Source organism: Hippocampus zosterae, chromosome 1, assembly GCF_025434085.1.
Source record: "Hippocampus zosterae strain Florida chromosome 1, ASM2543408v3, whole genome shotgun sequence".
NCBI classification, from domain to species: Eukaryota; Metazoa; Chordata; class Actinopteri; order Syngnathiformes; family Syngnathidae; genus Hippocampus; species Hippocampus zosterae.
This window is the reverse complement of record NC_067451.1, coordinates 6,616,416-6,640,259: the sequence shown is the minus strand read 5'-3', so window position 1 is coordinate 6,640,259 and position 23,844 is coordinate 6,616,416. Positions and strand designations below refer to the sequence as shown.

The following is a 23,844-nucleotide window of genomic DNA, read 5'->3' as shown; positions in this document are numbered from 1 at the left end:
ATTAGACAAAAAGGATACCGTGTTTCAATTTTAAAAACATGTTTCCCATCGTCCTGTTACGATAATCATTTTAAAAAATAGTAACGATTTTTTATTTCAAATATATTTAAAGACAATTATTTTCAGATTTGTACAAGTATGAATTTCAATCCCTTTCTGCGTTGCGAAAGTGCCCCATCTGAACAGCACGAGCACGCCCCTCTTCTCTAAAGGATGTGCGCATGCCTAGTGAGCAGGGCAGTCAGGAGGAAGCGCGTCTACCGACTGGAGGGAAGCACTGGCTGGCAGTCCTAATGGCGGAGAATGTACGCTCGCCTTTCGACTACCGCGAGCCACCGACACTCGACAGTGACGGGGACGGCAGCAAACCGCAACCGCCGCGCGGGTAAGTGACCGCGTTCGGGCCTGCTTTTTTTTTCTCCATTCCCCCTCCTATTTACAAGGCTTTGTTAGCTTGGCTCTATTTCGACTGAAGGCAGGCGCGCGTTATCAGCCCCCCGCCCCAGACTCCCCACCCCCTTCCCCTACTCATGTGGGATTTTTGTGAGAAAAGCAAACGTTTTTGGGTGTTTTTGGTCCGTTCGTGAGTCGCGGTGGTGCCCTCCCGCTCACAGGCGTCGCCCGCTCCCTCTTTTCGGTCACGGCGTGGCCCGCCCGGCGGGGTTAGTCGTGATGTTTTGACGCGGCGGGTAAGCTAACTGGTTAGCCACGGCGTTAGCATCGAGAGCCCACTGGGGAACATCAGCTGGACTCAGGCTGGATTCAAGCTGATCTCAGATCAGATGAATTTATGGCCCAAGCCCAACCCCCTCCATCATAATTATCATCATCTTTGTAACATCAAAACATTATCATCATAAACGTGCAAAAATCATAGAGAAAACATGTGTACAATTGGGAAACGTTAGCTTCAGATTGAACCCATTCTGTGTTTAACCCCACTGTGAGGTCGCAGGTCATGTTGACTCACGTTGCTATTTGTCTGAAACTCGTTTTGAGATGAAAGTATTTTTTAAATGTCATATCATAAGATTAGATATATGCTCAACAAAAATGAGTAAGTCATTTGTTTTTGATTTTAAAAAATGTAACAAAGCCGGGCTTTTCTTAGGATAACCTATTAATATATTACATGTAAATAGTTTTTTTAACAGTGAAAATGTGATATTTAAAATAAATAAATAAAAAGTTGGAAAATGACCATTTTTATTTGGGGGAGAATGGTCAGATTTTTTTCCATTGGCAATATAAGAAAAACGTTTTTTTTTCCTATTTACATACATAAAGCCCATAGCAGAAAATAGCTTATTGAGATAAAAATGTTAAAGGGACTTCTGGACGAGAGGCAGCAACAAGCTTCCAACCTTTTTGTAGTATATTCACTCCGTGCATAATGAGCACTCCATGCATAATGAGCAAAGTACTGGTAAACAAAAGCTCTGCTACCCAACTCCATACATGCATAGGAAACAAAAAGCACCACATATTTTTTTTCAGATTAATTAAGGCAAAAACATAAGAAGATAGTCATCCCAATATTGCTTTAGAAATAAAATTGCACCAGTGACTGATCTCACAAGTGGCCAGAGCAGACAATCATCCTCAATAGTAGTGAGTGGACATCTTAAAGTTAGTAATGCACCTCAAAGAAGCGCACTAAACGGTATCAGTCATCCCAAGGCATTCTCCAGCGGAATTAAAAGCCATTTATTTTCCAGAAAACAAGTTGTGTATTAGTGACGAAATCATGGCAGTTTTTGTTTTTCCAGCCGTGTTTGCGGGAGGAAGCGCAAGGGGACGCCGGTGAAAGTGTGTGACCGAGCCTACGTGACGGAAGATGAGGAGGAGGAGAGCATGTCTGAGCACAGCTATAGTCCTGGTCAGTACACACACACACACACACACACACACACTTTGTGTGAATAGTGCTAAAGGTCAGATGTTGTCCATTCAGGTGAGGGCCAATATCCAGAGGGCACCGAGGATGGCCTCCCACCACCGGGGAGTCCTTACTACCTAACAGACCCAGCTCAGCTCTGGTAAGGAGGACCCGTTCCCATGGTAACTACGCAGACTCCGCCTCCCTCATATCCGAGGTCTACCGAATACTCACAGGTTTGTTTTGGTTTTGTTTGGCCAGCGTACCGGAGCTGGGCGAAGAAGGGGCGGGCGGCGTCCGGGGACCCGTGCTCTTCCACCCGCCGCCGAATTGCCGCATTCGCGAGGTGCACTGTGGCACTCAGGTGCGACTGGTAGTCATCGCGATCCGAGACATAGCCAAAGGGGAGGAGATCACTGTGGACTACAGCCTTACGGACTGGGGCGAGAATGCCATGGTGAGAAATGGCCCCTTTCATAATAACATTTCGGTTGGGGGCAGTGCCTCATAAATGTAATCATTTATTTGCATTAGAACAGATTTTCGCAATCTGTAGCAGCATTCTGTTTTTAATGAGGATTGCCTGTTTACAAACTTTGATCATGCTAATAGTTTGCGCTTGTTGTATGTGCACCCACCAAGGACGAAGAGGCCGGTCCCCACCCGCTGTCCCTCTCTGTTTCGGATTACCTCACCCCGTCCTGGTCCTTGTCCCCCTCATCCTCGCCACTCACCCATTCCGAGCCCAGTGACTCGGACCGCGAGGAGGATGAGGAGGAGGAAGAGGAGGATGACGAAGATGAGGAGGAGGAAGAGGAGGAAATGGAGGAGATGCGAGGCCGAATCCTTCGCCGCCGCAAGAAGCGCAAGATCCCCGCTGTGGTCGGCGCCAAGAAAAAGAGTGCGCCCACCTCCTCGCGTGGGCCAGGGCGCCCCTGCTCGTCTTTCTCACCCCCCCCAGCCAGATCTAACTCGCAGCCGGTCGGCGCTATGGCCCCCCCGACCACCAACATCAACAATAACATCAACATAAACATTGGCAGCTCCAGCGGCACCCCGGTGAGCCGGCGTCAGCACTGTCTGTACTGCGGGCGCCACTATCGATCTTTGGCACGCCACCTGGAGAAGCATCATGCCAATCAGCCCGAAGTCCGCTCGGCCATGGAGCTAGCGCATCTCCGCGCCCACTCCAACGGCAACCCCTCGCCTGCCTCTGCAACTCGCAGTCATTCCTTCGCGGTCCCGCAGCCTTCGGCGCCCGGTCCGGTGCCCTCGCTATTCGCCAGGGAGAGGGAATCGCCGGGCACCCGCTCGGGTGCCGTTTCTTTCTCACTCTCTCTGTCGCCACCTGCTCAAAAGAAGGCGGCGCCAGTCTCGTCCTCCCCGCCGACCACCAGGCGCGCTGCCCCTCCGACGGCGCACCGAGTTAAGAGTCCCACGCCTCCTCCCTCGTCTCCTCCCAGGAGAGGTCGCAGGATGAAGAGGGAGAAGCTTGAAGAGCAGCAAAAGGTAGAGGTGGAGCGTGTCCAGGAGGAATTGGCCCCTCCTCCAACTCCGGAGCCGGACATCGATCCAGAAGAAGATCTTGATCTGTGTGCGGATGGAGACGGTGATGCGCCGGAGGAGAGTAACGGAGAGACCACCAGGTTGGATCATGAATCATTTGAAGTTTTTTCAAGTACATTTTAGTGCAGTCAACTCCCACTGTTTGTGGGCGATCGGCGATGGCGGCCGTGTCAGTGAACTTTCATTCGCACGCGTTCGTAATTGCTAAATTACATTTCGTCACCGCTATTTTAGGACTGTCAGTAAAAACTGTATACAAGGGTAAAGGCAGACAATTTTATTTATTTAGAAACCACACCGAAAAAAAAATACTTTAACCGCGCCTCCTCCTTTTCAGATTTGCAAAATATGTACTTTTTTTTGAGTGATCTGAGGCAATTGACGTCTTTGTTTTGAAATTCTCAGTTCAGGGTGCTCCCAGACTCGGCAGCATGTTTTAAATGATCAAATGAAAATGCATACAAGTAAATGGCGCCCTGTTGTTTTCTATAATACATAAAGTTTGCAAAAAAAATCTAAATATCTGAAATATTACGCCTTGAATTCCATCTCTACAAAAGTTAGCAACAAATTTAAATAGAGTTTTGAATTATCAGCTGTCAGATTTAAAAAAAAAAAAAAAAAAAGGCTGATGATCAGGATCAGCCTTTTTTTTTTTCCTCCAACCATCAAAATGATGAATGCTTGTGCCAATAATGGGCACCGGCAATTATTTTTTTGTTTCCAACTTAATCAGCAAAATGTTAAACTAAACTATATAATTTGATCAATGAACTGCACTTTGTATGCAGCGATGGCTGTTTGAAAGTGCTCTATAAATACAGTTGAGTTGAGAAATGCTTTTAGCTAATTGCTAACGTAAAATGTCAAATGCCACAGACGGGCAAATCGGAATTCGCAGAGTCGTTTTAAACCAACTTTAACATGCCTGCGGTTGAAACTCACAAGAATAAATGCCCAGAATCTGCAATGCTAGCTTCTGTGCCATCAAGGAAGCGTGATAGAGCGAGCAGTGGATAAAACGTCAATCAGGAGTCATTCTGAAAGGTGTTGTCCTCCTCCCAGGTCACGGCGTCACCACATGTCTCCGCTGCTATCCTCGCTGTCGTCGCTCGTGACGTACCTCCGGCAGCAGCAGCACGCCTCCTTTCTGTCGCTGGGCCGCTCGCACTCGGCCGAGGCCTGGCGCCAGCTGTGCCACGCCAGTCTCTCGCTGTTCATCCTCTACAACCGCCACCGCGAGTGCGAGGTGGCCAAGCTAACCATCCAGGACTACCGCAAGCGCGCTGCTCCTCAGGAGAGCTCCACCACCGGCGGAGGCGGCGGTACCACCGAGGCCCTCCTGTCGCCGTTTGAGCGCAGGGTCCTCTGCCACCTCCCGAGGGCCAGCGTCATGGGAAAGCGCGGCCGCGTCCAGCCCCTCATTCTGCCGCCGAACTGCGAGTCCTGCCTGGACCTGCTCCTTCAAACCAGCGCAGACGTGGGCGTGGATCCCGAGAGCCCCTATGTTTTTTCCCGTCCCTATCACTCCCCCGCGACCCCGCTTCGCGGCACAGACCTCCTGAGGAACTTGGCGCGAGCGAGCGGCGTTAAGAACCCCGGAGCTATCACGGGGACGCGGGTGCGCCGGCAGGTGGCCATTCTCACGCAGCTCCTGCTTCTGGAGGAGGGCCAGGCTCAAGGGAGCGCCACCAAGCGTCTGGAGAACTTCCTGGAGACCGAGTACCACGTAACGCAGAACTGCTCCTCCATCTCGAGGGACGCCGCGCTGATGGGGCGGGTGGGCCGCGTTGTTCTTTATGGCGAGAAGGAGGGTGTGCTCTTCCGCGGGATGAGCTTGCAACACATCTGTCTGGAGTTGGACGGTAAGATTCACGTTGCAAGGAGGCCACTTGTTGACGTTTCACCTTTAATCCAAAAAGCTGCTTTAGTCCAACTTTTTAGATGTGGGATCGTTGTTTTACGTTTCGAGCCTAAATTTGAAGATTTGTTTGATGAAACTTCATCTATTCCCAGCATTTGGTAACATTTCCTTCAGTGGCACTGCTTCCGGGACACATATTTTATATATTTTTTTTATTATTATATATTTTTTAATCCAGTCAGATTTAAGCCTTTTCGAGTTGCCATTACACGTAATGATTTTCACAGTCTCAGCCTGAAAAACTGAAAGCCAGAAGGAAGTTCAAGATTTTTTCTGAAGTTACAACGTGCTCCCGTCATCTTGTTTACTGTAAGGTGGTTATATCAGCTGTTTGAAATCACTCTTGTCCTCGTTTCGGCATTACTGCTTCTCCGTTTTGTAGGTTTCTACCAAGAGCCCGAAAGGGAAAATATGCATTGTGAAGAAAAAAAAATGCCAAAGAAGCTCATTGCAGTCTTATAGTCACCCTGAAAAATTCACGGTCTTTGTAAAATCTCAACGTAAGGCTCGGCTGTGATTAAAAACGCTCGAACTTGTCTTTCAATGTGAGCAAGTGTGAGATGATAGTTTCCTGAGGGTTTTTTTTCCCTCCAAATCTTTTCAGTCTTCTCATGTTCAGGGAGCATTAGATCCTGCTCAGATCAGTGTCCTCTGCAGACATGAGTTTGATATTTAATAATCAGCATTTTGTGTGAGTCGAGCGGATTGAGAAGCACAAACAATTCTACGCACGTAACACGGTAGAATCAAGGAGGCCTTTTGGATTGAAGGAAAACAGGATTCCCGCAACCTAGACGATTGAGAATACACACAGACATCGTGACCGCGAGGCCTCTTTTGTGTCTGGCAGTGATGTCCGGCAACTCTGTCGACTCCTTCTCGGAAGGCTCGGAGGCGGAAGATGTGAAGGAGGAGGTGCCGCAAAAGGTGGAGGTGATGGTAAAGAAGAAAGGACCGGGCAGACCCCCGAAGAAGAAGAGAGCGCCCACTCCTTCGGCGGTCAGCCCGTCAGTCGCCAGCGCCCCCAAGAGGAGGGCACCCCCACCCAAATCAGGTAACTTGTTAGTGTGTCACGAGTTTGAGTTCTGCTTCTATGGTCATCATATCATGTACATTGTGTGTCTCGTGGCTTTGTTTCCTTATTTCTTGATTTTCTTCATGAAATTACTCTGGTTTTTATGTGCAATGTTTTTTTTAAAAATGTTTCTGTACATGAGAGATACAAAACTGATTACCCTGTTTATATCAGTTGATTTTACGTTGTGAATTTTTCAAAAAGGGGTTTGTTCATGAGGATTTTTTTTTCATTTTCAAAATTAATTACTTGATTTTTTTTACATCATTTTTCTCAAATGTTTCCCAATTTATTTATTTTTTCATTCAAAAAGTTTTTAATTGAACTTTTTACTCTTTTGAATTAATTACTTAGTGGGCGTCACATTTTTCAATTTTTTTCTGCAAATATCTGTGCCCCCCACCATCTTTTTTTTTTTCTTTAACTACTGTATTTTCCACACTAAGAGGCGCACTGGATTATGAGGCGCACCTTCAATGAATGTCCTATTTTGTATTTTTTTTTATATATTGGACTTATAAGCCGCAATCTACAATGCGTCCACTAGATAGAGCTAAGCTCAAGGAAATGCCAACAGAACGATCAGATGTTAGTAAAACTTATTTAACAATACAGCGTCACAGTTCAGCTAAAGAACAGCAAGTTATAACATTGACTCGTTAACGTTGAACTTGCTCTATTTCTGTGTTCAACTCCGTAACCCTTAAGTTTGAACTCTGCGTTGTAAGCACATCTCCAGCAAAGAGCCATTTTGGGGTCACAATATTACCCTAATAACCATACACAAGGTGCATCTGATTTTAAGGCATGCTGTAGCTTTTAAGAAAATGGAAGGCTTTTAGGTGCACCTTTTAGTACCGCATTTTCCGCACTATCTGCTATAGATTTCAGTGTGTTTTTTATGTGTCAGTTTGATGTATTTTTAGCACTTTTCTGAACTGTTTTACCTATCTGTACAGTTAAAAATGATTACTTTTTGTATTCATCCACGCAATGCGTTTACCTCCCACAGGGAAGCGCGGCGTGCTGAAACGTCCCTGGTCGGAGGCGGAGCGTGTCGCCGTGGAGACGCACCTCAAGCGTAACCTAGCCGATCTGCGCGTACCCGCCAAGGCTGACTGCGAGCGCTGTCTGGAGCTCTGCCCGCTGCTCGTCAGCAATCACCGCGACTGGCGCGCCATCAAGTTCTACGTGCACAACCGCATCCAGCTGTTGAAGAAGCAGGGTCGGCGGGAAAGCGCCGCTTTGGCAGCGGCTGCTGCCGCCGCCGCCACTGCCGCTGCCGCCGTCTGTTGATCTGGGACAAATGTGGCGGGGTGAGGTAGGATCCACCAGCAAAACCCCTTATTTGTGTAAAATAAATGTCCACGGCCATACACATCATACATGGAGTACGGAAGGACTTTATATAAGGGTGAGCAGGGGATTTTGTTCATCCTCACCCTTTTCCTCATTTACCATCAGCGGCACCTTTTGTCACACACAAACGCAAAAAAAAAAAAAGCCAAAGAAAAAAGTGGCGTTTGACATTGCGGTGTGGAGAGACAGCCCAGCAATTGTGCGAGGTGGACAAACTGCACATTTTGTAGCATCACAGGGAGCCATTTGGATGACCAAACATGAATGTGTAAAGCTTGTCATTCTGGCCTTTATAAGCAGTGGTTCTCAAACTGAGGGCCCCTTGGGGACACTCGGTGGCCTACCGGGTATAGCTTGAGGGGCTGGAAAACGGCAATGAAAGTGTTGTATCATTTAAACAAAAAAGTACATACCTATGTATGTGGACTGGTGGCAAACAAACCTTATAACAAAAGGCCTGTCCCCCCCGCCCCCAAGAAAATTGTTCTTTGATGTTGTTTTTTTTCCCTTGGGTGTCACTCGCTGAAATATGACATTCTTTGTGAAACTTGGACTTTGGCTATGTTCATATTACAGATCAATTCAAATGATCAATTAGAAGTTGGAACATTTCTCTGCAGCCCAGTGGTTGGGAGTCACTGCTTTCAAGGCCCACACATCTTCTCAACTGATATCATTTTATGTATAGTGTGTGTTTATGTATTGTTATTATTAGTAGTATTAATATTATTATAAAAAGAAAAGTCTAACTATGACACAGGTGTGACATGGCGGGGACGGTGGCGTACCTCTCCAGCGGCTACTGATATTCATCCGACAAATATTGTAATTAGTCTTCAGTCGCGATCTTCAAGTTTGTTTGGTCTTCTATGTACATACTTTGCTGTACATATTATCTGTATTAAAGTTAATGACAGTTTTTTTTAAACTGGATTTTGATGTGTGTTTTTGGGTACAGTTTCACAATACTTCAGAGAGGAAGGAAGGTCTGAATTGTTGTGCCTCAGTGTGATTAAAGGAATAGTCTTTGTGTTTTTCTCAGTATATGTTTATTCATTTCTCGAGGCTTAAATTTATCAAATGTGTTAATAGATTTCCTTTAACATTGAAAAAATAGTAGGACTGGGGGGGAAAACGGATTCCATTTACACTCATTAGATCTATTAATCATTTTAAAACTGGTAAATAATCAAAATGTACACCAACACTGCAACAATCTCACTCACCCACACCCTAAAAAATAAAGTTTGCCAGATGAACTTCTTAACACACTGCAGGCGGGCTTTACATTCTTGCCCGCCCCTTCAATTTTCTCCCTTATTTTCATCAATTATTCCTTCCTTTTCCTCCCTTTGTAAATTTAAAAACTGTACATTACTTCTGGCACGCCATTACAGTATGGATTGCAATTGCCCGCGTCAAGATGCACTGATGAACACCGGCAGATGAGCCGATACGCTTTCAAAATAATTTTACTTATGCACTCGAACATCGAAATAAGTTCATATAATTGTACAATTTTATGATCGTCCATCCGAAAATAATGCGTCTTCTCTATGTTTCAAGCAAAAGCGCCAAACTCCTCAAGGATCGCTTGCGCCTAAGAATCACGCTTCTTATTTTGAAGTCTCGCCCGACGTGTCCGTTTTAGCAGCATCAGCTTGCAGTCGTTGTCAAAGAGTTGCTTCGGGTGACAGAGTCCAGCTGTTCTGGCGTTTGGTCACGCACCGAGGGCAAAGACGCGACTATTTAACTCGATTAACACTATGCGAGGCATTTGTCAATGGAACAAACTTACTGACGGTTTGAAAGTTAGCTGCAGTGGCTAACTAACCAGCTTCCTTGCTAGTTAGTTAGCTTCCCGTAGCTTTGCGGTTGTGCAAGAGCGAGCTTTTTTTCCCTCAAACATATTTATGGATATAATTGAAAGCCAGGATGTCTCAGTTTGTTGATTCGGACGAAAACACCCCTTTACTCCGGGACGAACCAAGGAGGTGACTGTGATTTTATGATGTCAAGTAGTAGTAATTTGTTTATAAATTAAACTTTATTGAAACTTGTGCACAGTGATGACGTTCATCATGACGATTACCAGAGCCGATGGAGATCGATCAGAGTCATGTACTTCACAATGTTTCTCAGCAGCGTAGGTGAGAAAAGTTTATATATTTTTGTTCATATTTTGTGCAGAAACCCTGACCGAAAAAGAACACTAAATCAAATTGAGTTGTTGATTCACCCCTGCTGCTAAATAACATTTATTTTGTATAATACTAATAATAATGATTCAATGTTGTATGTATGTATGTATATATATATCTATATATATAGAGATAGATATATATATGAACAAAAATACACACACTATTGATATTTATTTGGTTTCTCAACCATTGCTCTTTGTCAATCCTTACAGGTTTCACCATAGTAATAACATCGTTGTGGCCGTACTTGGAAAAGTCTGACGACAGCGCCGACGCCACCTTCCTGGGCTGGGTGGTGGCGGCCTACAGTCTTGGCCAGATGGTGGCATCGCCCCTTTTTGGCCTGTGGTCCAATTACCGGCGGCGCAGAGAGCCGCTCGTGTGCTCCATCTTCATCAACCTGTCGGCCAACATCTACTATGCCTACGCTTCCCTGCCATCGACTGGGGACAAGTACCACATACTGATTTCGCGAGCCTTTGTGGGGTTCGGAGCAGGTTGTAATCATCATTAATTAATGTCATATGTACATGAAACCCCCATTTATCGTGGGAGGGAGGGGGTAGCCATAAATCAGTGAAAATATGCGAGAAAAGCCACACAAAAAACATTTGTTGAAATAGCTCAAACCTTCACTTATGGTATAAACACATTGAAACTTATTAAGACCCCCTTTTTAAATCCATTGCAAACATAATATACAGAATAGCAAACTATACACAGGCCAGTACTGTATTGATCAGTGCTGTGTGCCCCTAGATGGCACTCAAGGCTAAGAGTTTCATGGGTGGGACTTATGTTAAAACGGATCATGGTAGGTGAGACACATTCTAGCATGTGAGAACTGTACTCTCGTCAGTGGACAGTTTAACACCATTTGTGTCACGACAGGTAATGTTGCTGTGGTGAGATCATACGTTGCTGGAGCCACGTCGCTGAAGGAGAGGACGAACGCCATGGCGAACATGAGTGCATGTCAAGCCTTGGGGTTCATCCTTGGACCAGGTTATTGTGGATTTTTACCTCCACTGAATCTAGATGAGACACTTGAGAGTTGGGTCTTGAAAGCAAGCTACAGTGTCATACAGTCTTGGTTCCTGTCTGTCGCCAAAGACTTGTCTCTGGGACTTGTTAAAAAAGCAGGCCTAATTTGTGGAAAATGTGTGTAAATTTTTTTTGTAATACTTGTGTATGTCTGTCAGCTCTGCAGGCTTGCTTGTCATTCCTCGGGGAAGTGGGTTACACGGTGGAATTCATCCAGCTGAAGCTCAACATGTACACTGCTCCGGCTTTACTGGCCGCCGTCTTTGGCGTCATCAACATCTTGTTGGTTGCCTTGGTGCTCAGGTGAAGTCTTTTGAAAGAAACGATCGTTTGACAACAAAAGGGTGGCTTTGCTTCTGGAGCCAATGATTGTCCGTTTCACAGGGAGCATCGTGTCGATGATGACGGGAGACGCATTCAAGCCATCAACTACCTCTCGGAAGGTTAGATGTTATGGGTGTCTTCCATTGGAACACTAATCTGGTATATTGCCATCCCGTCTCTTCCAGATGAAGTGGACCTAATCGAGGACCCGGAGGAAACCATCGACCAAGTAGCGGCCTACACCTCCAACGTCCTCTTCTTCATTGTCATGTTCATTTTCGCAGTCTTTGAAACGTATGTGGGCAGATTGCTGTCATGTGATGCTGAGCCTTGTAATCGTGACTCCCCTCTGAAACAGGATCGCCACACCTTTATCCATGGATATGTTTGCGTGGACGAGGAGAGAAGCTGTTTTGTACAACGGCATAATCATCTGCTGCATCGGCTTTGAATCCATCCTGGTCTTTCTGGCGGTGAAAGTGGCTGCTCAAAGGTAACGCAAATAGAGAAATCCCTCGTTTATTGACCCACAATAGACAAAATCCACCAACTAAATATGTGAGTACATGAGTCTGCAGTAGCTGTCAATGTGGAAAAAGAAGCATCGCCAAATCCGGGATGCAGTGAACTGCACTCTTGATTTCGCAGTGATAGACATATATAACACGCACACACTTTCCAGCCTCATAAACACTTCTTACACTTAATGAATAAAACTTTGATGCAAAATACTTTTAAAATGCAGAAGGAAGTACCGGTGCTGTAAATCCTTGTGATGTGACGGAAGTTCTTCTTCGTCTTGAAAATGGAAGAAAAATAAGAAGGGTTTTCGTGGCAACTTGCTTTCAGTTCCTACAACAAGGATTTACAGCCCCAAAAGGTGTATTAACACACCAGGATCGTTCCTTTGGCTACATTGAGACATGGAATGCTGGTTCAGCGTTGCTATTTTAAACAAAAATGAATAACTTTAACATAGTTATTAAGCAGACGTTTTATTTTAGAGTCGGGGATCGGCCGGTGCTGCTCGCAGGTCTCGCCATCATATTCTGCGGCTTCTTCATTCTGCTACCATGGGGCAACCATTACCCTAAAATCCAGTGGGCAGGTATTAAAAAAAAAAGAAATAAAATCAAATCAGTTTTTGGGAGGGGGGGGGGCTACTGACATGGTTTCAAGTTTGAAGGTAACCTTGTTTTTCCACCCTCCCTAGACCTTAAAAACAACTCATTGGTCAGTCAGCTATCATCCAACAGCTCTTTTGAGTCCACGGGCTGCCCATATGACCAGACCTGGTGTCAGTACACCCCCGCCATCCACCTGGCTCAGTACATAACCTCAGATTTCCTCATTGGAGTGGGCTATCCGGCTTGCAACGTCATGTCCTACACCCTGTATTCCAAAATCCTTGGACCAAAACCTCAGGTAAAAGAGCTAACCAATGTGAAGAGGGTTAGGTGAACCTCAGACTTTGCTTTTTGTTTCTCTTGTCTATAATACGATTTTGATGTCCAGCTTGACTTCTATTTCCAGGGCGTGTACATGGGCTGGCTGACAGCGTCTGGGAGCGGCGCGCGGACTCTGGGCCCCGTGTTTGTCTCCCACGTGTACACCCTCTTCGGCCCTCGTTGGGCCTTCACTATCATCTGCATCATGGTGGCGGCGGCCATCGTCCTCCTCAGCTTTGTCTACCACAGACTCATCGCCTTTTCCGTGCGTCATGGCAGGACAATAGAATAAGCAGACGCTTTCCACACTGGACGCATCAAAGGACCAAAAAATTAGTTTGAAAGGGAACATGTGTGAACTTAGGCATTTAGATTGGCCTCCAGTTTTAAATTGAGTTACTACATCTTCGTTACTGATACACTAGTACATGTTTTTCATCAATCATCAATTGCATTTTCAATGAACTAAGGTGTGTGAACTTTATGCTAATGCATGTTTTAATGTCGCAGGCGCATGCACTGGTTGTGGCTTAATAATGTGAACATACTATATATGCTATGCAACTTTTTTTTAAAAAACGAGAATGATGGATTTTGAAGCAATTGTCATATTTCCCATATTAAAGCTATTTTTAATACATTGTCAGGAAGCTAGGAGTATTCTATAAAATGTATGTGGACCTGAATGACATGAGATTTATATTTTATTTCGATAAACATACAAAATGCAAGATCACGTTTTTTAGTGTACGTTTTTGTTCTTGTGTAAATCGACCATACATTATTTCCCTGATTAGTACATTACATGAAAGTGGTATGCACTGTAAATTGTTGCTGTGTAAAATATTTATAATTCACAGTACTGGAGAGCAAACTACTTCCGCCCAGCTGAGTCCCGCATCCTCACACTGCGCATGCCTAAAAAAAAAAAAAAATCACTTGGCAACCTTGGACCCGCATTGCGCGAGAATAAAATTACGTTTTTGATGTACAAAAAACCCCCTTCAATAATATACATATATTGTATTCGTCTAAACGGTACATAAAAGGAAGATGTGGTTGGGAGGCGATATAAACGTACTCAGAAAAACGGAAAGATTCCACTCAATAACCGGAAGTCCTGCCCCTCAGACTTTTGACTCATGAGTTGACATGTGAACAGTTTACGAGCGTATGTGTCTGCGTTTACATCGTAATTATTTTATAATTTTAATGGTCTTATAATTACGTCATTATAAATACTGAGAGTGGAGAAATGGGTAATGAAACGCTTTTGGTGCCTCTTTCCATTGTGTTTGTGACAAGTTTACATGGGCAGAATTGCCTCCGAGTTAGCTCGAGATATATTGACTTTCAGCCACTTAACTCTGTTGCCTTTCCCCTTTCCTTTCTCTTCTCTTTCAGATTCTAGAATGCATCCGTTGGTAAGTACAATACACGGTTGATGCTGATGGTCGTCCGATCCAGTTAGGAAGCCCTTCTTAAGCCGTCCCTTAAAAAAAGAAACAAAAGCTCATCCCTTTTTTGGCACGATTTTTCTCCTGCCCGTGTACGGAAAATGAAAGTGAAACTTTCAGCTACATGACATGAGCAAGTTTCGTTTATACTCTTTTTTTTTACGCTTTTGTAAAGTGTTGTCATTTGGCTGTCTCTTCCCCACACAGCGAACCTATGGAAATCTAGGTAAGAAGGCGTCACGGAATTCTGGCTTGATTTTAGTCAATCGTTTTTTTGGTAATAATATCACCGCTTTAATCTCGTGGAGTCAATCTTTATGGCCGCCAAAACGCTTACTACACAGGAGAAATATTTCGACTTAATTCAACTGTAAAAAGGAATGTTGTTGCAAACGATTTCAAACAAATTTTGGATTGGAGTCATGCTGCGATTTTTGCAATATAACATTTTATTCTCTGCATATTATGACTAATATTGGGAGAAATGACACATTTGTTGGCGTAATATTAATTAAAACTTTAGTCTTGTGATATTATGATTTAAGTCTTGTAATACGTGACACCTGAATTGGAGTCACAGGATGAGTTGGCTGAAGTAACGTTATGACTTTATTTTTGTAGAAATGATGATTTTTCTTTCTTTTGAAAGTCTGACTTAATTGGAGTAGATGGACAGATAATAGGAAGACATGTTTTCAAAAATATTTTTCCTCTCCTCACAGCCTTACATGGTACATATGATGATCAAGATGATGATGATGACAGAGAAGTGATGGCGCATGGTACATATGATGATCAAGATGATGATGATGACAGAGAAGTGATGGCGCTTTCGTCAGGGACAAAGTACGATTATTTCGATTTTGTCTTCCACAGAAGAGAATTGCTGGAAGAGGCCAAAGCGAGTGTACGTTTTTTATTTTTATTTTTTCTGATTTGGTACATGGATATTTGACACCTGTCTTTTCCTGTAGGACACTGAAAGGGAAGCCCGTTGGTTACTAGAGCAGGCCATAATCAAAGAAAAGGCACAGAAGAAGCGGTTGAAAAAACAGGTACGCTTGCTTGGAAAGCTCAACACTAAAAATTAAAAAGGAATGTAGGTTAGCATGTCATAGCAAAGGTCAATAATGCCACAATTCAGTGCGGAAAAGGGGTGTCAGTTTTAATGAGTCTTTTACAACTTCAACTTGATTCACGTCAATGTGCAACTTGGTCCAATTATTATAAATTTTGCACCATTTTTAAAAAACTGATAACTTTAATCGTATAACTTCAAAATTAATACTTTAGTTTCCCAGGTAGTATTTTGTATTTCTAGTCAGTTTTGTCTCATAAAATGGTGACTTTCCAACCATTTCAACTGTAGAATGCTAATTATTCTACGAAATATGCAACATTATTCTCAGAAAACTATAATTATTTTTCTTGTAAGAAATGTTACATCTCTTACAGTGATTTTTTTAATTTATAGGAATTTACGACCTCACTTTCTAAAATTATTAATGTCAAAAATCACACACATACATTCAAACCTGATTCTATTGTCGTAAAGTTGAAATCTAGTTCTCGTTAAGATTTAGGACTCATTACTTGAAAGTTTAGACTTGATTATGTTAAAATCAGATTTGGCTTTCATCATCAAATTGTGATTTTGTTCTGAGAAAATTGTCACTTTATTTACACCTCACATTTTTATTTTTCTCTGTCTGATGTTCTCAGAATACTACAGCAAAATTAAAAAAAAATCAACTTTATTCTCTGAATATAATGTCGTGAGGTGCATGTTAACTTTGGATTTTTCCTGGAAATTTTATGTTATTCTCATCAAATTGTGACTTGGTGTTTAATGACAACATTTTGACAGTGCTGTAAGTTGTGCAACTTTATTTGGAAAAAAAAATTATATTCTTACTGTAAGATTTGTTCTCGTGAAAAATTTCTGGGAAATTTTTGAATTTCCATTCCCATTCAATTGTGCCTCTGAAAAGTATGCCTTTATTCTCATAAAATGTTATCCATTTTCCTACTTTTGAATTTCTGCATTATTCTTAGAAACTTATTTGTGTAAAATTACGACTTTGTTGTCATTGTGTTGCCGGCCAAAGAGACAGAAGGAAAGAAAGCGGCAGGAGAAAATGGAGAAGGAAAAAGAGAATGCCGTAAGTAGCTGCATTTGAAACAAATGATGCAAAACATTATTTTGAATGAATGACACCCCACCACATGCGAGTATGTTCTCGGTGCAAAAGTTAAATGCTGCTTTGCAGCAGTCCAACGCGGAGGAGAATTCGGCGGTCGGCGACAAATTGCCAAATGGCCTGCAAGCCAATGTGGAAGTTCAAGAGGAAGGCGGAGCGGAAGGTGGCGCGGAAGGCGGCGCCGGTGGAGAAAACGATTCAGGCCATGTTAGCGACCAGGATGTTGATGTACGTGATGGCACGGTTTTTCTTTTGGGATTGTGAATTGATAAATATTTGTATTCAGTCTTTTTAAAGTACATACAAGTAAAAGAAAAAGAAATATATATATACAGTATATATATATTAGAGCTGTCAAACGATTAAAATATTTAATCTAATTAAAAATGCAACTGTCATAATTAACTCAAATTCACTAAAAATTAATCGTTTCTGAATTTCCTTTTATATTTTTTTGGTCCTATTTTTTTCCCGTTTTAATGCTCTCATCAACATGGAATCATGATGATCATCATGTGCAAAATGCAAATATCTACTGAAATAACAATTTCGATTTTCAATTTTACATGAACATTTTTCACTTGGAGAAGTTATTCACACATAATCTCTCACACAATATTACTGTCCATCAACAATAGTGAAAAAAAACATTTTGTCACACAACAGCTGCTTTAACAGCTCTTTTTATAGAATTAAAACGGAGCAATATAACATTATAAAGTGCACATCTAAGGTAAACGAGTACTCAGCCTATAGTGGATTTAAGCCATGGTTGCATACTTTGTTTTTCTCAAGTTTGCTTTGAACACAGCAGTCGGGCTATGTTGATTCTGTTGATCCTTCTTGCGCGGAAGTCTCTGTACGGTTTTGTGGAGACATCATTTCGGATGACTACACTTGGTTCGATGACAACATTGGAGACGTTTTATTTTCGCTAGGTCGCTACCACTGCACCGCTGAACTTTCGTTGTCATGTCACCGCCTCAGAGCGCCGTCACTGTCGGATGAACACAGAGAAGCTCCACCCGCTCTATTTATATGGACACTGAACACTGTAACCTTCCACACAAAATAGTTCCAAACAAGTAACAATCGCGTCAGTGGCATACATCGTATACCTGTATGATACAGGTAACTTTGGTCTTGTCAGTGGAGCAATCTGGCAACTTTTTAAAAGTAAACTTTCCATTCATAAACTCTTCAAGTATCCGTTTTCGGTGTCTATCGCTGCCGTGGCTGGCAAAACAAACGTGCGTGGACCTTTGCAGCGCGCTTGTTGTTTTGTTTCTGGTTGATTTATAGAGCAACGTAACATCCGCTGTGACATGCGCGTTAATCTCGCGAGAAAAAAATTTAATCCAGTTAAAATTCATTTAAATTAATGCCAATAAAAACGCGCTAAACTGACAGCTCTAATATATAGATACATGTATGTGTGTGTGTGTGTGTGTGTATATATATATATATATATATATATATATATATAATTGCAGCTGAGCTAAATATTTTAACACCTCTGAAGCTTTTGAATGTTTTAGAGAACGTGAGAGAGCATTTTATGAAATAAAATCTTAAAGGTCATGTAAATTTCAAGGTCAAGTTATTGGTGAAAAGTTCAAGTGACTAAAATATGCTCTGATCTTTTAAGTGATTGCAGATGCGGATTCCTTTTTGGAATTCCATTTCCGAACAATACCTGTCTTGCGAAGATTGACCCGGTCGTTCTTGAGATCTCGGGGTTCAAAGGAAAGCAGCCACTCGCCTTTTTGCCAATCTAGTTAAAATTTGGTCGGCCGGAGCTTTCCACCTGCTACTCCGATTGACCTAAAAATTGAGATTTTGTGTCGTGCCGTCACGATCAACAAGTACAGCAAGTTTCATGAAAATCCACTTGGGTTTTATTTCTGTATTTAATTTTTTTGAGGGGGGGGATATTTGGCATAGAATTATACATTATCATTTTCCAAACGAATTGATCTTCACAACCTTTGTAATTTCATTAAAAGCTAAATTGTGAATTTATTCCTTCTTAAAAATATATTCCTTTTTTTATTTTTGGGGCGAGTGAACTGGATATAACTTGTATTATTTTGTGGTTTCACAAAGAAATTTTAAAATAATAACAACAACGAAAATCATTTTTTTCTTCCAAAGGAACTGGATATGACAAGTTGTTTTGTGAGTCAAACGGCCCAGAGAGTCCAGCATAAATTGGAGGTGAAGCCTAAGCCTGAGAAGGCGAAACAGAAGCCGCCCAGCAAAGGGCAACTCGCCAAGAAATCCAATGACGACATTGCCAAGGTCAGTCACTCCACTTCTTTATTTTACGCAAAAAAAAAATTCCCTTCATATTTATGCCTGTATATGACAGATTATCGTAGGAAAAAAATTGTCAGTAAGTTATGACTTAATGTAATATTTGAGCGGCATTTTCGTAACTACGACTTGTTCCTAAAATACCTTTTCTTTTTAAAATGACTTCTTAAAAATGTCACTCACGTGAAACTGCCTTGTGATTGACATCCCATTTGGAGATTCGATACACGAAATTACAACAGTTACAATTTGCACAATCCGCACTGTCCAGTTAGTTCTGTTTTCATCAAATACTTCATTAGTTTACATGGTTAAAAAAAAAAAGATTAATTCCGTTTTTGACGATGTTTGGCACAGGTCTCCGCTGGCGGCTTGGTGCTTACGGATAATGTTGAAATAAGCAACAATCTTGCAAGTGAGTTCCCGCATTTCCCTGAACATTTGCGCATCATTTTTCTTCGGTTTTAAATACTTTCTGAATTCCCTAAAGCTCGGGGGAATAAATGGGCGCTCGACGGACGTTATGACTTGGCAGTGGATTATTTTACCCAAGCCATCCAGTACAATCCTACGGAAATTAAGTCGGTACCCTTATGTGTGCTACATCTTCGTTTTCTTTCTGTTCCTGTTTTGGAAGGCAAAAAAAAAAGCCATTAACGCAACACATCTTTTTCTTTTAGGTTGTTTGGAAATCGCGCCTTCTGTTTGGAGAAGATGCAGGAATATGAGAAGGCCCTGGCCGACGCCGAGTTGTGCCTCAACATGTCTCCCGGCTGGATTAAAGGCCTCTTTCGCAAGGGGCGCGCTCTAGCCGGTTTAAAGGTCACTGTCCGCTTTTAAACGTTACACTTTACACTTTGGGTTGAGGCCTTCATCGAGTCAAGCGAACGACACCTGACACTCAATTGGGGAAAGGCATCTCCAAGTGCAATTAGCCGGGACTTTTATTCGGCTAAATACTGAGGTGTGTATATTTGAGACGCGACATAGTTAGAGAAATGAATGCCATTGGCAGTTGATTACGAAATGGCATCTGTGAGACCTAGCGGAAGGGAAAAAGAAAACCTCAACTTTATAAACCATTTTAAAACAAACATTGCTGCGTGCAAAGTGCCGTACACAAAATACCAATCGGTAATAAAAACAAGGAAAGTTAATACATCCATCCATTTTCCGATTCTCTTCATCCTTACAAGGGTCGCGGGGCGTGCTTGGAGCCTAGCTCAGCTGTCCTCGGACAGTAGGCGGTGGACACCCTGAACCGGTGGCCAGCCAATTGCGTGGCACACGTAGGCGAATAACCATCCGTGCTCACGCTCTCACTGAGGGACAATTTAGAGCAGTGGTTCTTGACCTTGTTGGAGGTACTGAACCCAACCAGTTCATATGCACATTCACCTAACCCTTCATTAGTGAAAAACAAAAATATGACTTTTTTTACAAATTCAAGACATAAAAAATACATTCATTAAAAACAGAAAAAAGTAGATAAAATTTCAAGAGATAAGTATACTTTTTTAAAAAAATATTTGTACGATGTACTATCATGACAGTCACAAGATGACAACGAAGTGAACTAAATTTCCTCAATGCACCAATTAGACAAGCAACGTCATGTGATCAACTGCAGCCAGCGATGGCCAAGTGGGCGCGTCATAACTTTTTGACACGTTGAGTCGGGTGTGTCTTAACCTCCATGGCAGAGGCTCCGTCGAACCCCTAAGACCGATTCACCGAACCCCTGGGGTTCGATCGAACCCAGGTTAAGAACCACTGATTTAGAGTGTTCAATTAGCCTGCCATGCATGTTTTTGAAATACGGGAGGAAACCGGAGTACCTGGAGAAAACCCACGTAGGCACGGAAGGCTGGAGCTGGAATCGAATCCGGTACCTCTGCACTGTGAAGTGGACTCGCTAACCACTGGTCCACTGGGCTAGTTATCTAGTTATCTGGAATTTCTCCATTGCGAGACTAATAAAGGTATTCTTAATCTTAATCTTAGTTAATACATCAAGAACATAAAACCAGTCAACGCAATAAATCACTCAAACAATGCCGAGGCAAAAGTCAAAGAATAAAACTTGTGTTGTAAGATAAGATAAGATAAAATAAGAAAACCTTTATTAGTCTCACAATGGAGAAATTCCCAATTCACAGCAGCAAAGTTATGAAAGGAAGAAGTAGAAGAACAAAATATAGGAGCTGCTGTAAAGGCAGCCACTCTCGGGGCGCCATCTTGAACTTATCGTTGTAAAATGAGTTTGAGAGCTGGACAGAGCGGCGGTTTTCCTCTGCGCCTCCCTTCACCGCCTTCCTCTCTCCACCAGAGATACGAAGAGGCGGCGCATGCCTTCCAAGGGGTCCTGCAGCTGGATGCCTCTTTCGTCGAGGCCGCTCAGGAAATGATGCGAATGCAGATACTGCAGCTGATGGTGAGTCAGCGAAGGCCCTGCACAAAGCACCTTCCTTTTTTTTTTTCTTGTTTACCCCTCTCCGCTTTTCTGTTTCAGGGGTATGGCTTCACGCGGGAGCAGAGTTCAAATGCCTTAATTATACACGGGACGGTGCCGAAAGCTCGCGAGGTGCTGTCCAGGTTAAACCCGCAAATTTGTAAGTGGACCGGCAACAAAAACGCCGTGACTTGAGGTGCCCGGACGCTGCTGCCCCTTCTGAGCCGCGCCGTCCCTATTTTTCTCGTTGAAGCGCCCCAAGTGCCAGCGGCTCAAGGAACCGCGGTGAAGACCGAACCCCTCGGGAAGATCCACAGTGCCTCCAACGTCCAAAAAGATGGCAACACGTGAGTCACCCACATGACTCTAATATCTTCAATTGCAACATGGGAAAGGACAACGTCACTTTTCCTCATAATGTTTGTGCTTTATTCACACCATATTTAAAGATTTACGACTTTATGCACATGATATTGCATCCTTAGTCCGATTATTTTGACTAATTATTGTGTGCTAATTCATATTTATTCTCGTACATCTTCACACACACACATGAGATTACAACTTTATTTTCCAACTATTTTGATTTAATTCTCTTTTTTTTTCCTCACATCATGACTTGTGTTCCTGTAAAAAAAAATTGGGGGAGGGGGTGCTCTCGCTAATATTTTAACCCGTTGTCAATAAAAATACTTTTATTTTTACTTTTAATATTTCGGCTATTTATGAAATATAAAGATTTTATCCATTCATTCATTTTCCGATCCGCTTATCCTCACAAGGGTCGCGGGGGGTGCTGGACCCTATCCCAGCTGGAATTGAACCCGGTACCTCTGCACTGTGAGGTCAACGCGCTAATCATTGGACCACCGGGCCGCAATATAAAGATTTTTCTAATTTTAACGACTTTGTTTGTAAAATGTTAAATATTATTCTCAGAATTGTTTTTATTCTGTACAATATTTGAGATTCAGTCTCGTCATCACAAATTATGATTATATACTCATTATTTGCATTTTATTTACATGATATTTAATCTGGCGGCCCGGTAGTCCAGTGGTTAGCACGTCGGCTTCACAGTGCAGAGGTACCGGGTTCGATTCCAGCTCCGGCCTCCCTGTGTGGAGTTTGCATGTTCTCCCCGGGCCTGCGTGGGTTTTTTCCGGGTGCTCCGGTTTCCTCCCACATTCCAAAAACATGCATGGCAGGCTGATTGGACGCTCTAAATTGCCCTTAGGTGTGAGTGTGAGCGTGGATGGTTGTTTGTCTCTGTGTGCCCTGCAATTGGCTGGCAACCGATTCAGGGTGTCCCCCGCCTACTGCCCGGAGACGGCTGGGATGTGCTCCAGCAACCCCCGCGACCCTAGTGAGGATCAAGCGGTTCGGAAAATGGATGGATGGATTTATTTTTTATTTGTTTGTTTGTGCGACTCGTTTCGGAGATTAAGCGCGCTCCCCCGTTTCCCTTGCAGGGAACTGTTTCCAGTGTGGGTGGGCAACCTGACCACGACGGTGACGGAGCAGCAGCTCTCCAACATGTTCAGCAAGTCAGTGGGCACGGCGCTTTCGCCACGTAAAGTTAACGGCGAGCCATTCGTAAGTTGACGGGAATGAGGTCTCCCTCGGCAGGGCGGGTTCGCTTCACAGCGTCAAGCTCCTGCTCAACCGCCGCTGCGCCTTCGTCAACTTTACGCGGCAGGAGTGCTGCGACGAAGCCATCCGATTATTTCACGTGAGTGGCAACTCCCGCCGTTGACCGCCAACCTTCCTTTCGGCGGGCGACTCACCTCGATGGTCTTTGTTCAGAACTTTGAGCTGCAGGGCAGCTGGATCGTTGTTCGATACCCTGACAGAATCCCCGCGTATGGGGGCTTCTCCAAGATGGCCCTCAAAGCTGAAGACCGCCGTAGTGACAATTCCCACTAAGTGTCTTCAACCACTTCCAACTGCGGTGGCAGGTATGCTTTGTTTCTGCAAATATATTGATTGGATAACACAAAAATATTCTGCAAACAGTATAAAAAATAAGACGAACAACTATGATCACACCAAATCTACAAGTAGAGCTCACAAAGTTATGGCTTTATCCAAATTCCATTTCTCAATTTTACAACCTCATCGTCTTTTCTCAACATCATTTAATTGACACCATAATTTGGGTAGAATCTCATAAATTTGCGATGAAATCAAGATATGCAATTCCAACCTATTTAAAAGGCGTTTTGATCTTGACAGTAACTTCCAACTATCGGTGATCAATGTAACGGTGTTGATTGTGTGTTTCCAGGCATAATTCAAACGGGAGCGGCCACGTGCGCCTGAACTGACAATAAAAGAAGGATGGATTTTTAATTATTTTTATTTTTTTAATAAATCATGTCTCAAGTCTTTTTTTTAAAGGACATTGATGCCAAATACCTTTTTTTTCTTCTAAAATATTTCCATTTAATTAAAGGACTACATTTGCTCCTTCAATTCATCTTGGCCTTTTGATCTCATGATGAAAACCTGTCTGTCCTTGCTGTTATTTTGGGCTTGCCGGTAAGTGAATGCATTGAGTGAGTGAGCGAGTAAGTGTTGGTCCTTTTAATCTTG

At 43.1% G+C, this 23,844-nt stretch overlaps 3 protein-coding genes across 9 annotated transcripts in view; all 3 read left to right on the top strand.

The window, feature by feature from the left end:
- Window positions 1-216: 216 nt before the first annotated feature.
- Window positions 217-8,844, top strand: LOC127599496 (uncharacterized). 2 transcript variants are annotated; one of them, XM_052063520.1, is made up of 8 exons: window positions 217-385; window positions 1,770-1,879; window positions 1,955-2,039; window positions 2,141-2,336; window positions 2,522-3,525; window positions 4,511-5,310; window positions 6,220-6,423; window positions 7,457-8,844. In XM_052063520.1, exons 1-8 carry the CDS (start codon window positions 222-224, stop codon window positions 7,738-7,740), a joined length of 2,847 nt encoding a protein of 948 aa, XP_051919480.1. In that variant the 5' UTR covers window positions 217-221; the 3' UTR covers window positions 7,741-8,844. The 2 variants fall into 2 exon arrangements, with proteins under 2 accessions (XP_051919480.1, XP_051919545.1); XM_052063585.1 differs by having other exon boundaries at window positions 1,955-2,061.
- Window positions 8,845-9,436: 592 nt separating this feature from the next.
- The window catches only part of mfsd8 (major facilitator superfamily domain containing 8), a 375,281-nt gene continuing 360,873 nt past the window's right edge, over window positions 9,437-23,844 (top strand). Inside the window, exons 1-11 of one of the 2 annotated variants that reach the window (XR_007963485.1) lie at window positions 9,437-9,797; window positions 9,871-9,953; window positions 10,220-10,504; window positions 10,899-11,012; window positions 11,210-11,354; window positions 11,436-11,494; window positions 11,561-11,669; window positions 11,734-11,868; window positions 12,380-12,483; window positions 12,589-12,800; window positions 12,909-13,348. Coding sequence is in view for 1 of the 2 variants with exons in the window: in XM_052072702.1 (XP_051928662.1) it covers window positions 9,739-9,797; window positions 9,871-9,953; window positions 10,220-10,504; window positions 10,899-11,012; window positions 11,210-11,354; window positions 11,436-11,494; window positions 11,561-11,669; window positions 11,734-11,868; window positions 12,380-12,483; window positions 12,589-12,800; window positions 12,909-13,115 (1,512 nt within the window). In the remaining variant the exon portion in view is untranslated. Of the gene's footprint in view, window positions 9,798-9,870; window positions 9,954-10,219; window positions 10,505-10,898; window positions 11,013-11,209; window positions 11,355-11,435; window positions 11,495-11,560; window positions 11,670-11,733; window positions 11,869-12,379; window positions 12,484-12,588; window positions 12,801-12,908; window positions 13,560-23,844 lie in introns of those variants that run through there. The other variant, XM_052072702.1, reaches the window with a different exon arrangement.
- Window positions 13,928-23,724, top strand: si:dkey-33c12.4 (uncharacterized protein LOC560112 homolog). 5 transcript variants are annotated; one of them, XM_052072687.1, is made up of 17 exons: window positions 13,928-14,082; window positions 14,228-14,263; window positions 15,051-15,187; window positions 15,255-15,335; window positions 16,389-16,442; window positions 16,533-16,709; window positions 18,636-18,782; window positions 19,155-19,212; window positions 19,288-19,378; window positions 19,478-19,619; window positions 21,127-21,231; window positions 21,310-21,409; window positions 21,503-21,596; window positions 22,722-22,796; window positions 22,879-22,981; window positions 23,056-23,207; window positions 23,537-23,724. In XM_052072687.1, the coding sequence occupies exons 1-16, from the start codon at window positions 14,079-14,081 to the stop codon at window positions 23,173-23,175; spliced, it is 1,524 nt and encodes a 507-aa protein (XP_051928647.1). In that variant the 5' UTR covers window positions 13,928-14,078; the 3' UTR covers window positions 23,176-23,207; window positions 23,537-23,724. The 5 variants fall into 5 exon arrangements, with proteins under 5 accessions (XP_051928647.1, XP_051928622.1, XP_051928639.1 ...); XM_052072679.1 differs by having other exon boundaries at window positions 13,947-14,082; window positions 14,228-14,506; window positions 15,003-15,187; window positions 16,554-16,709; XM_052072654.1 differs by having other exon boundaries at window positions 13,947-14,082; window positions 14,228-14,506; window positions 15,003-15,187.

Coding starts and splice junctions, on each gene's coding strand:
- si:dkey-33c12.4 (XM_052072654.1), top strand. CDS start 14,410: ATGAGCAAGTTTCGTTTATACTCTTTTTTTTTACGCTTTTGTAAAGTG. Junction 16,710..18,635: donor TTAGCGACCAGGATGTTGAT/GTACGTGATGGC, acceptor TTTCTTCCAAAG/GAACTGGATATGACAAGTTG. Junction 18,783..19,154: donor CCAATGACGACATTGCCAAG/GTCAGTCACTCC, acceptor TGTTTGGCACAG/GTCTCCGCTGGCGGCTTGGT.
- LOC127599496 (XM_052063520.1), top strand. CDS start 222: ATGCCTAGTGAGCAGGGCAGTCAGGAGGAAGCGCGTCTACCGACTGGA. Junction 2,040..2,140: donor ACAGACCCAGCTCAGCTCTG/GTAAGGAGGACC, acceptor TTGTTTGGCCAG/CGTACCGGAGCTGGGCGAAG. Junction 3,526..4,510: donor AGTAACGGAGAGACCACCAG/GTTGGATCATGA, acceptor TCCTCCTCCCAG/GTCACGGCGTCACCACATGT.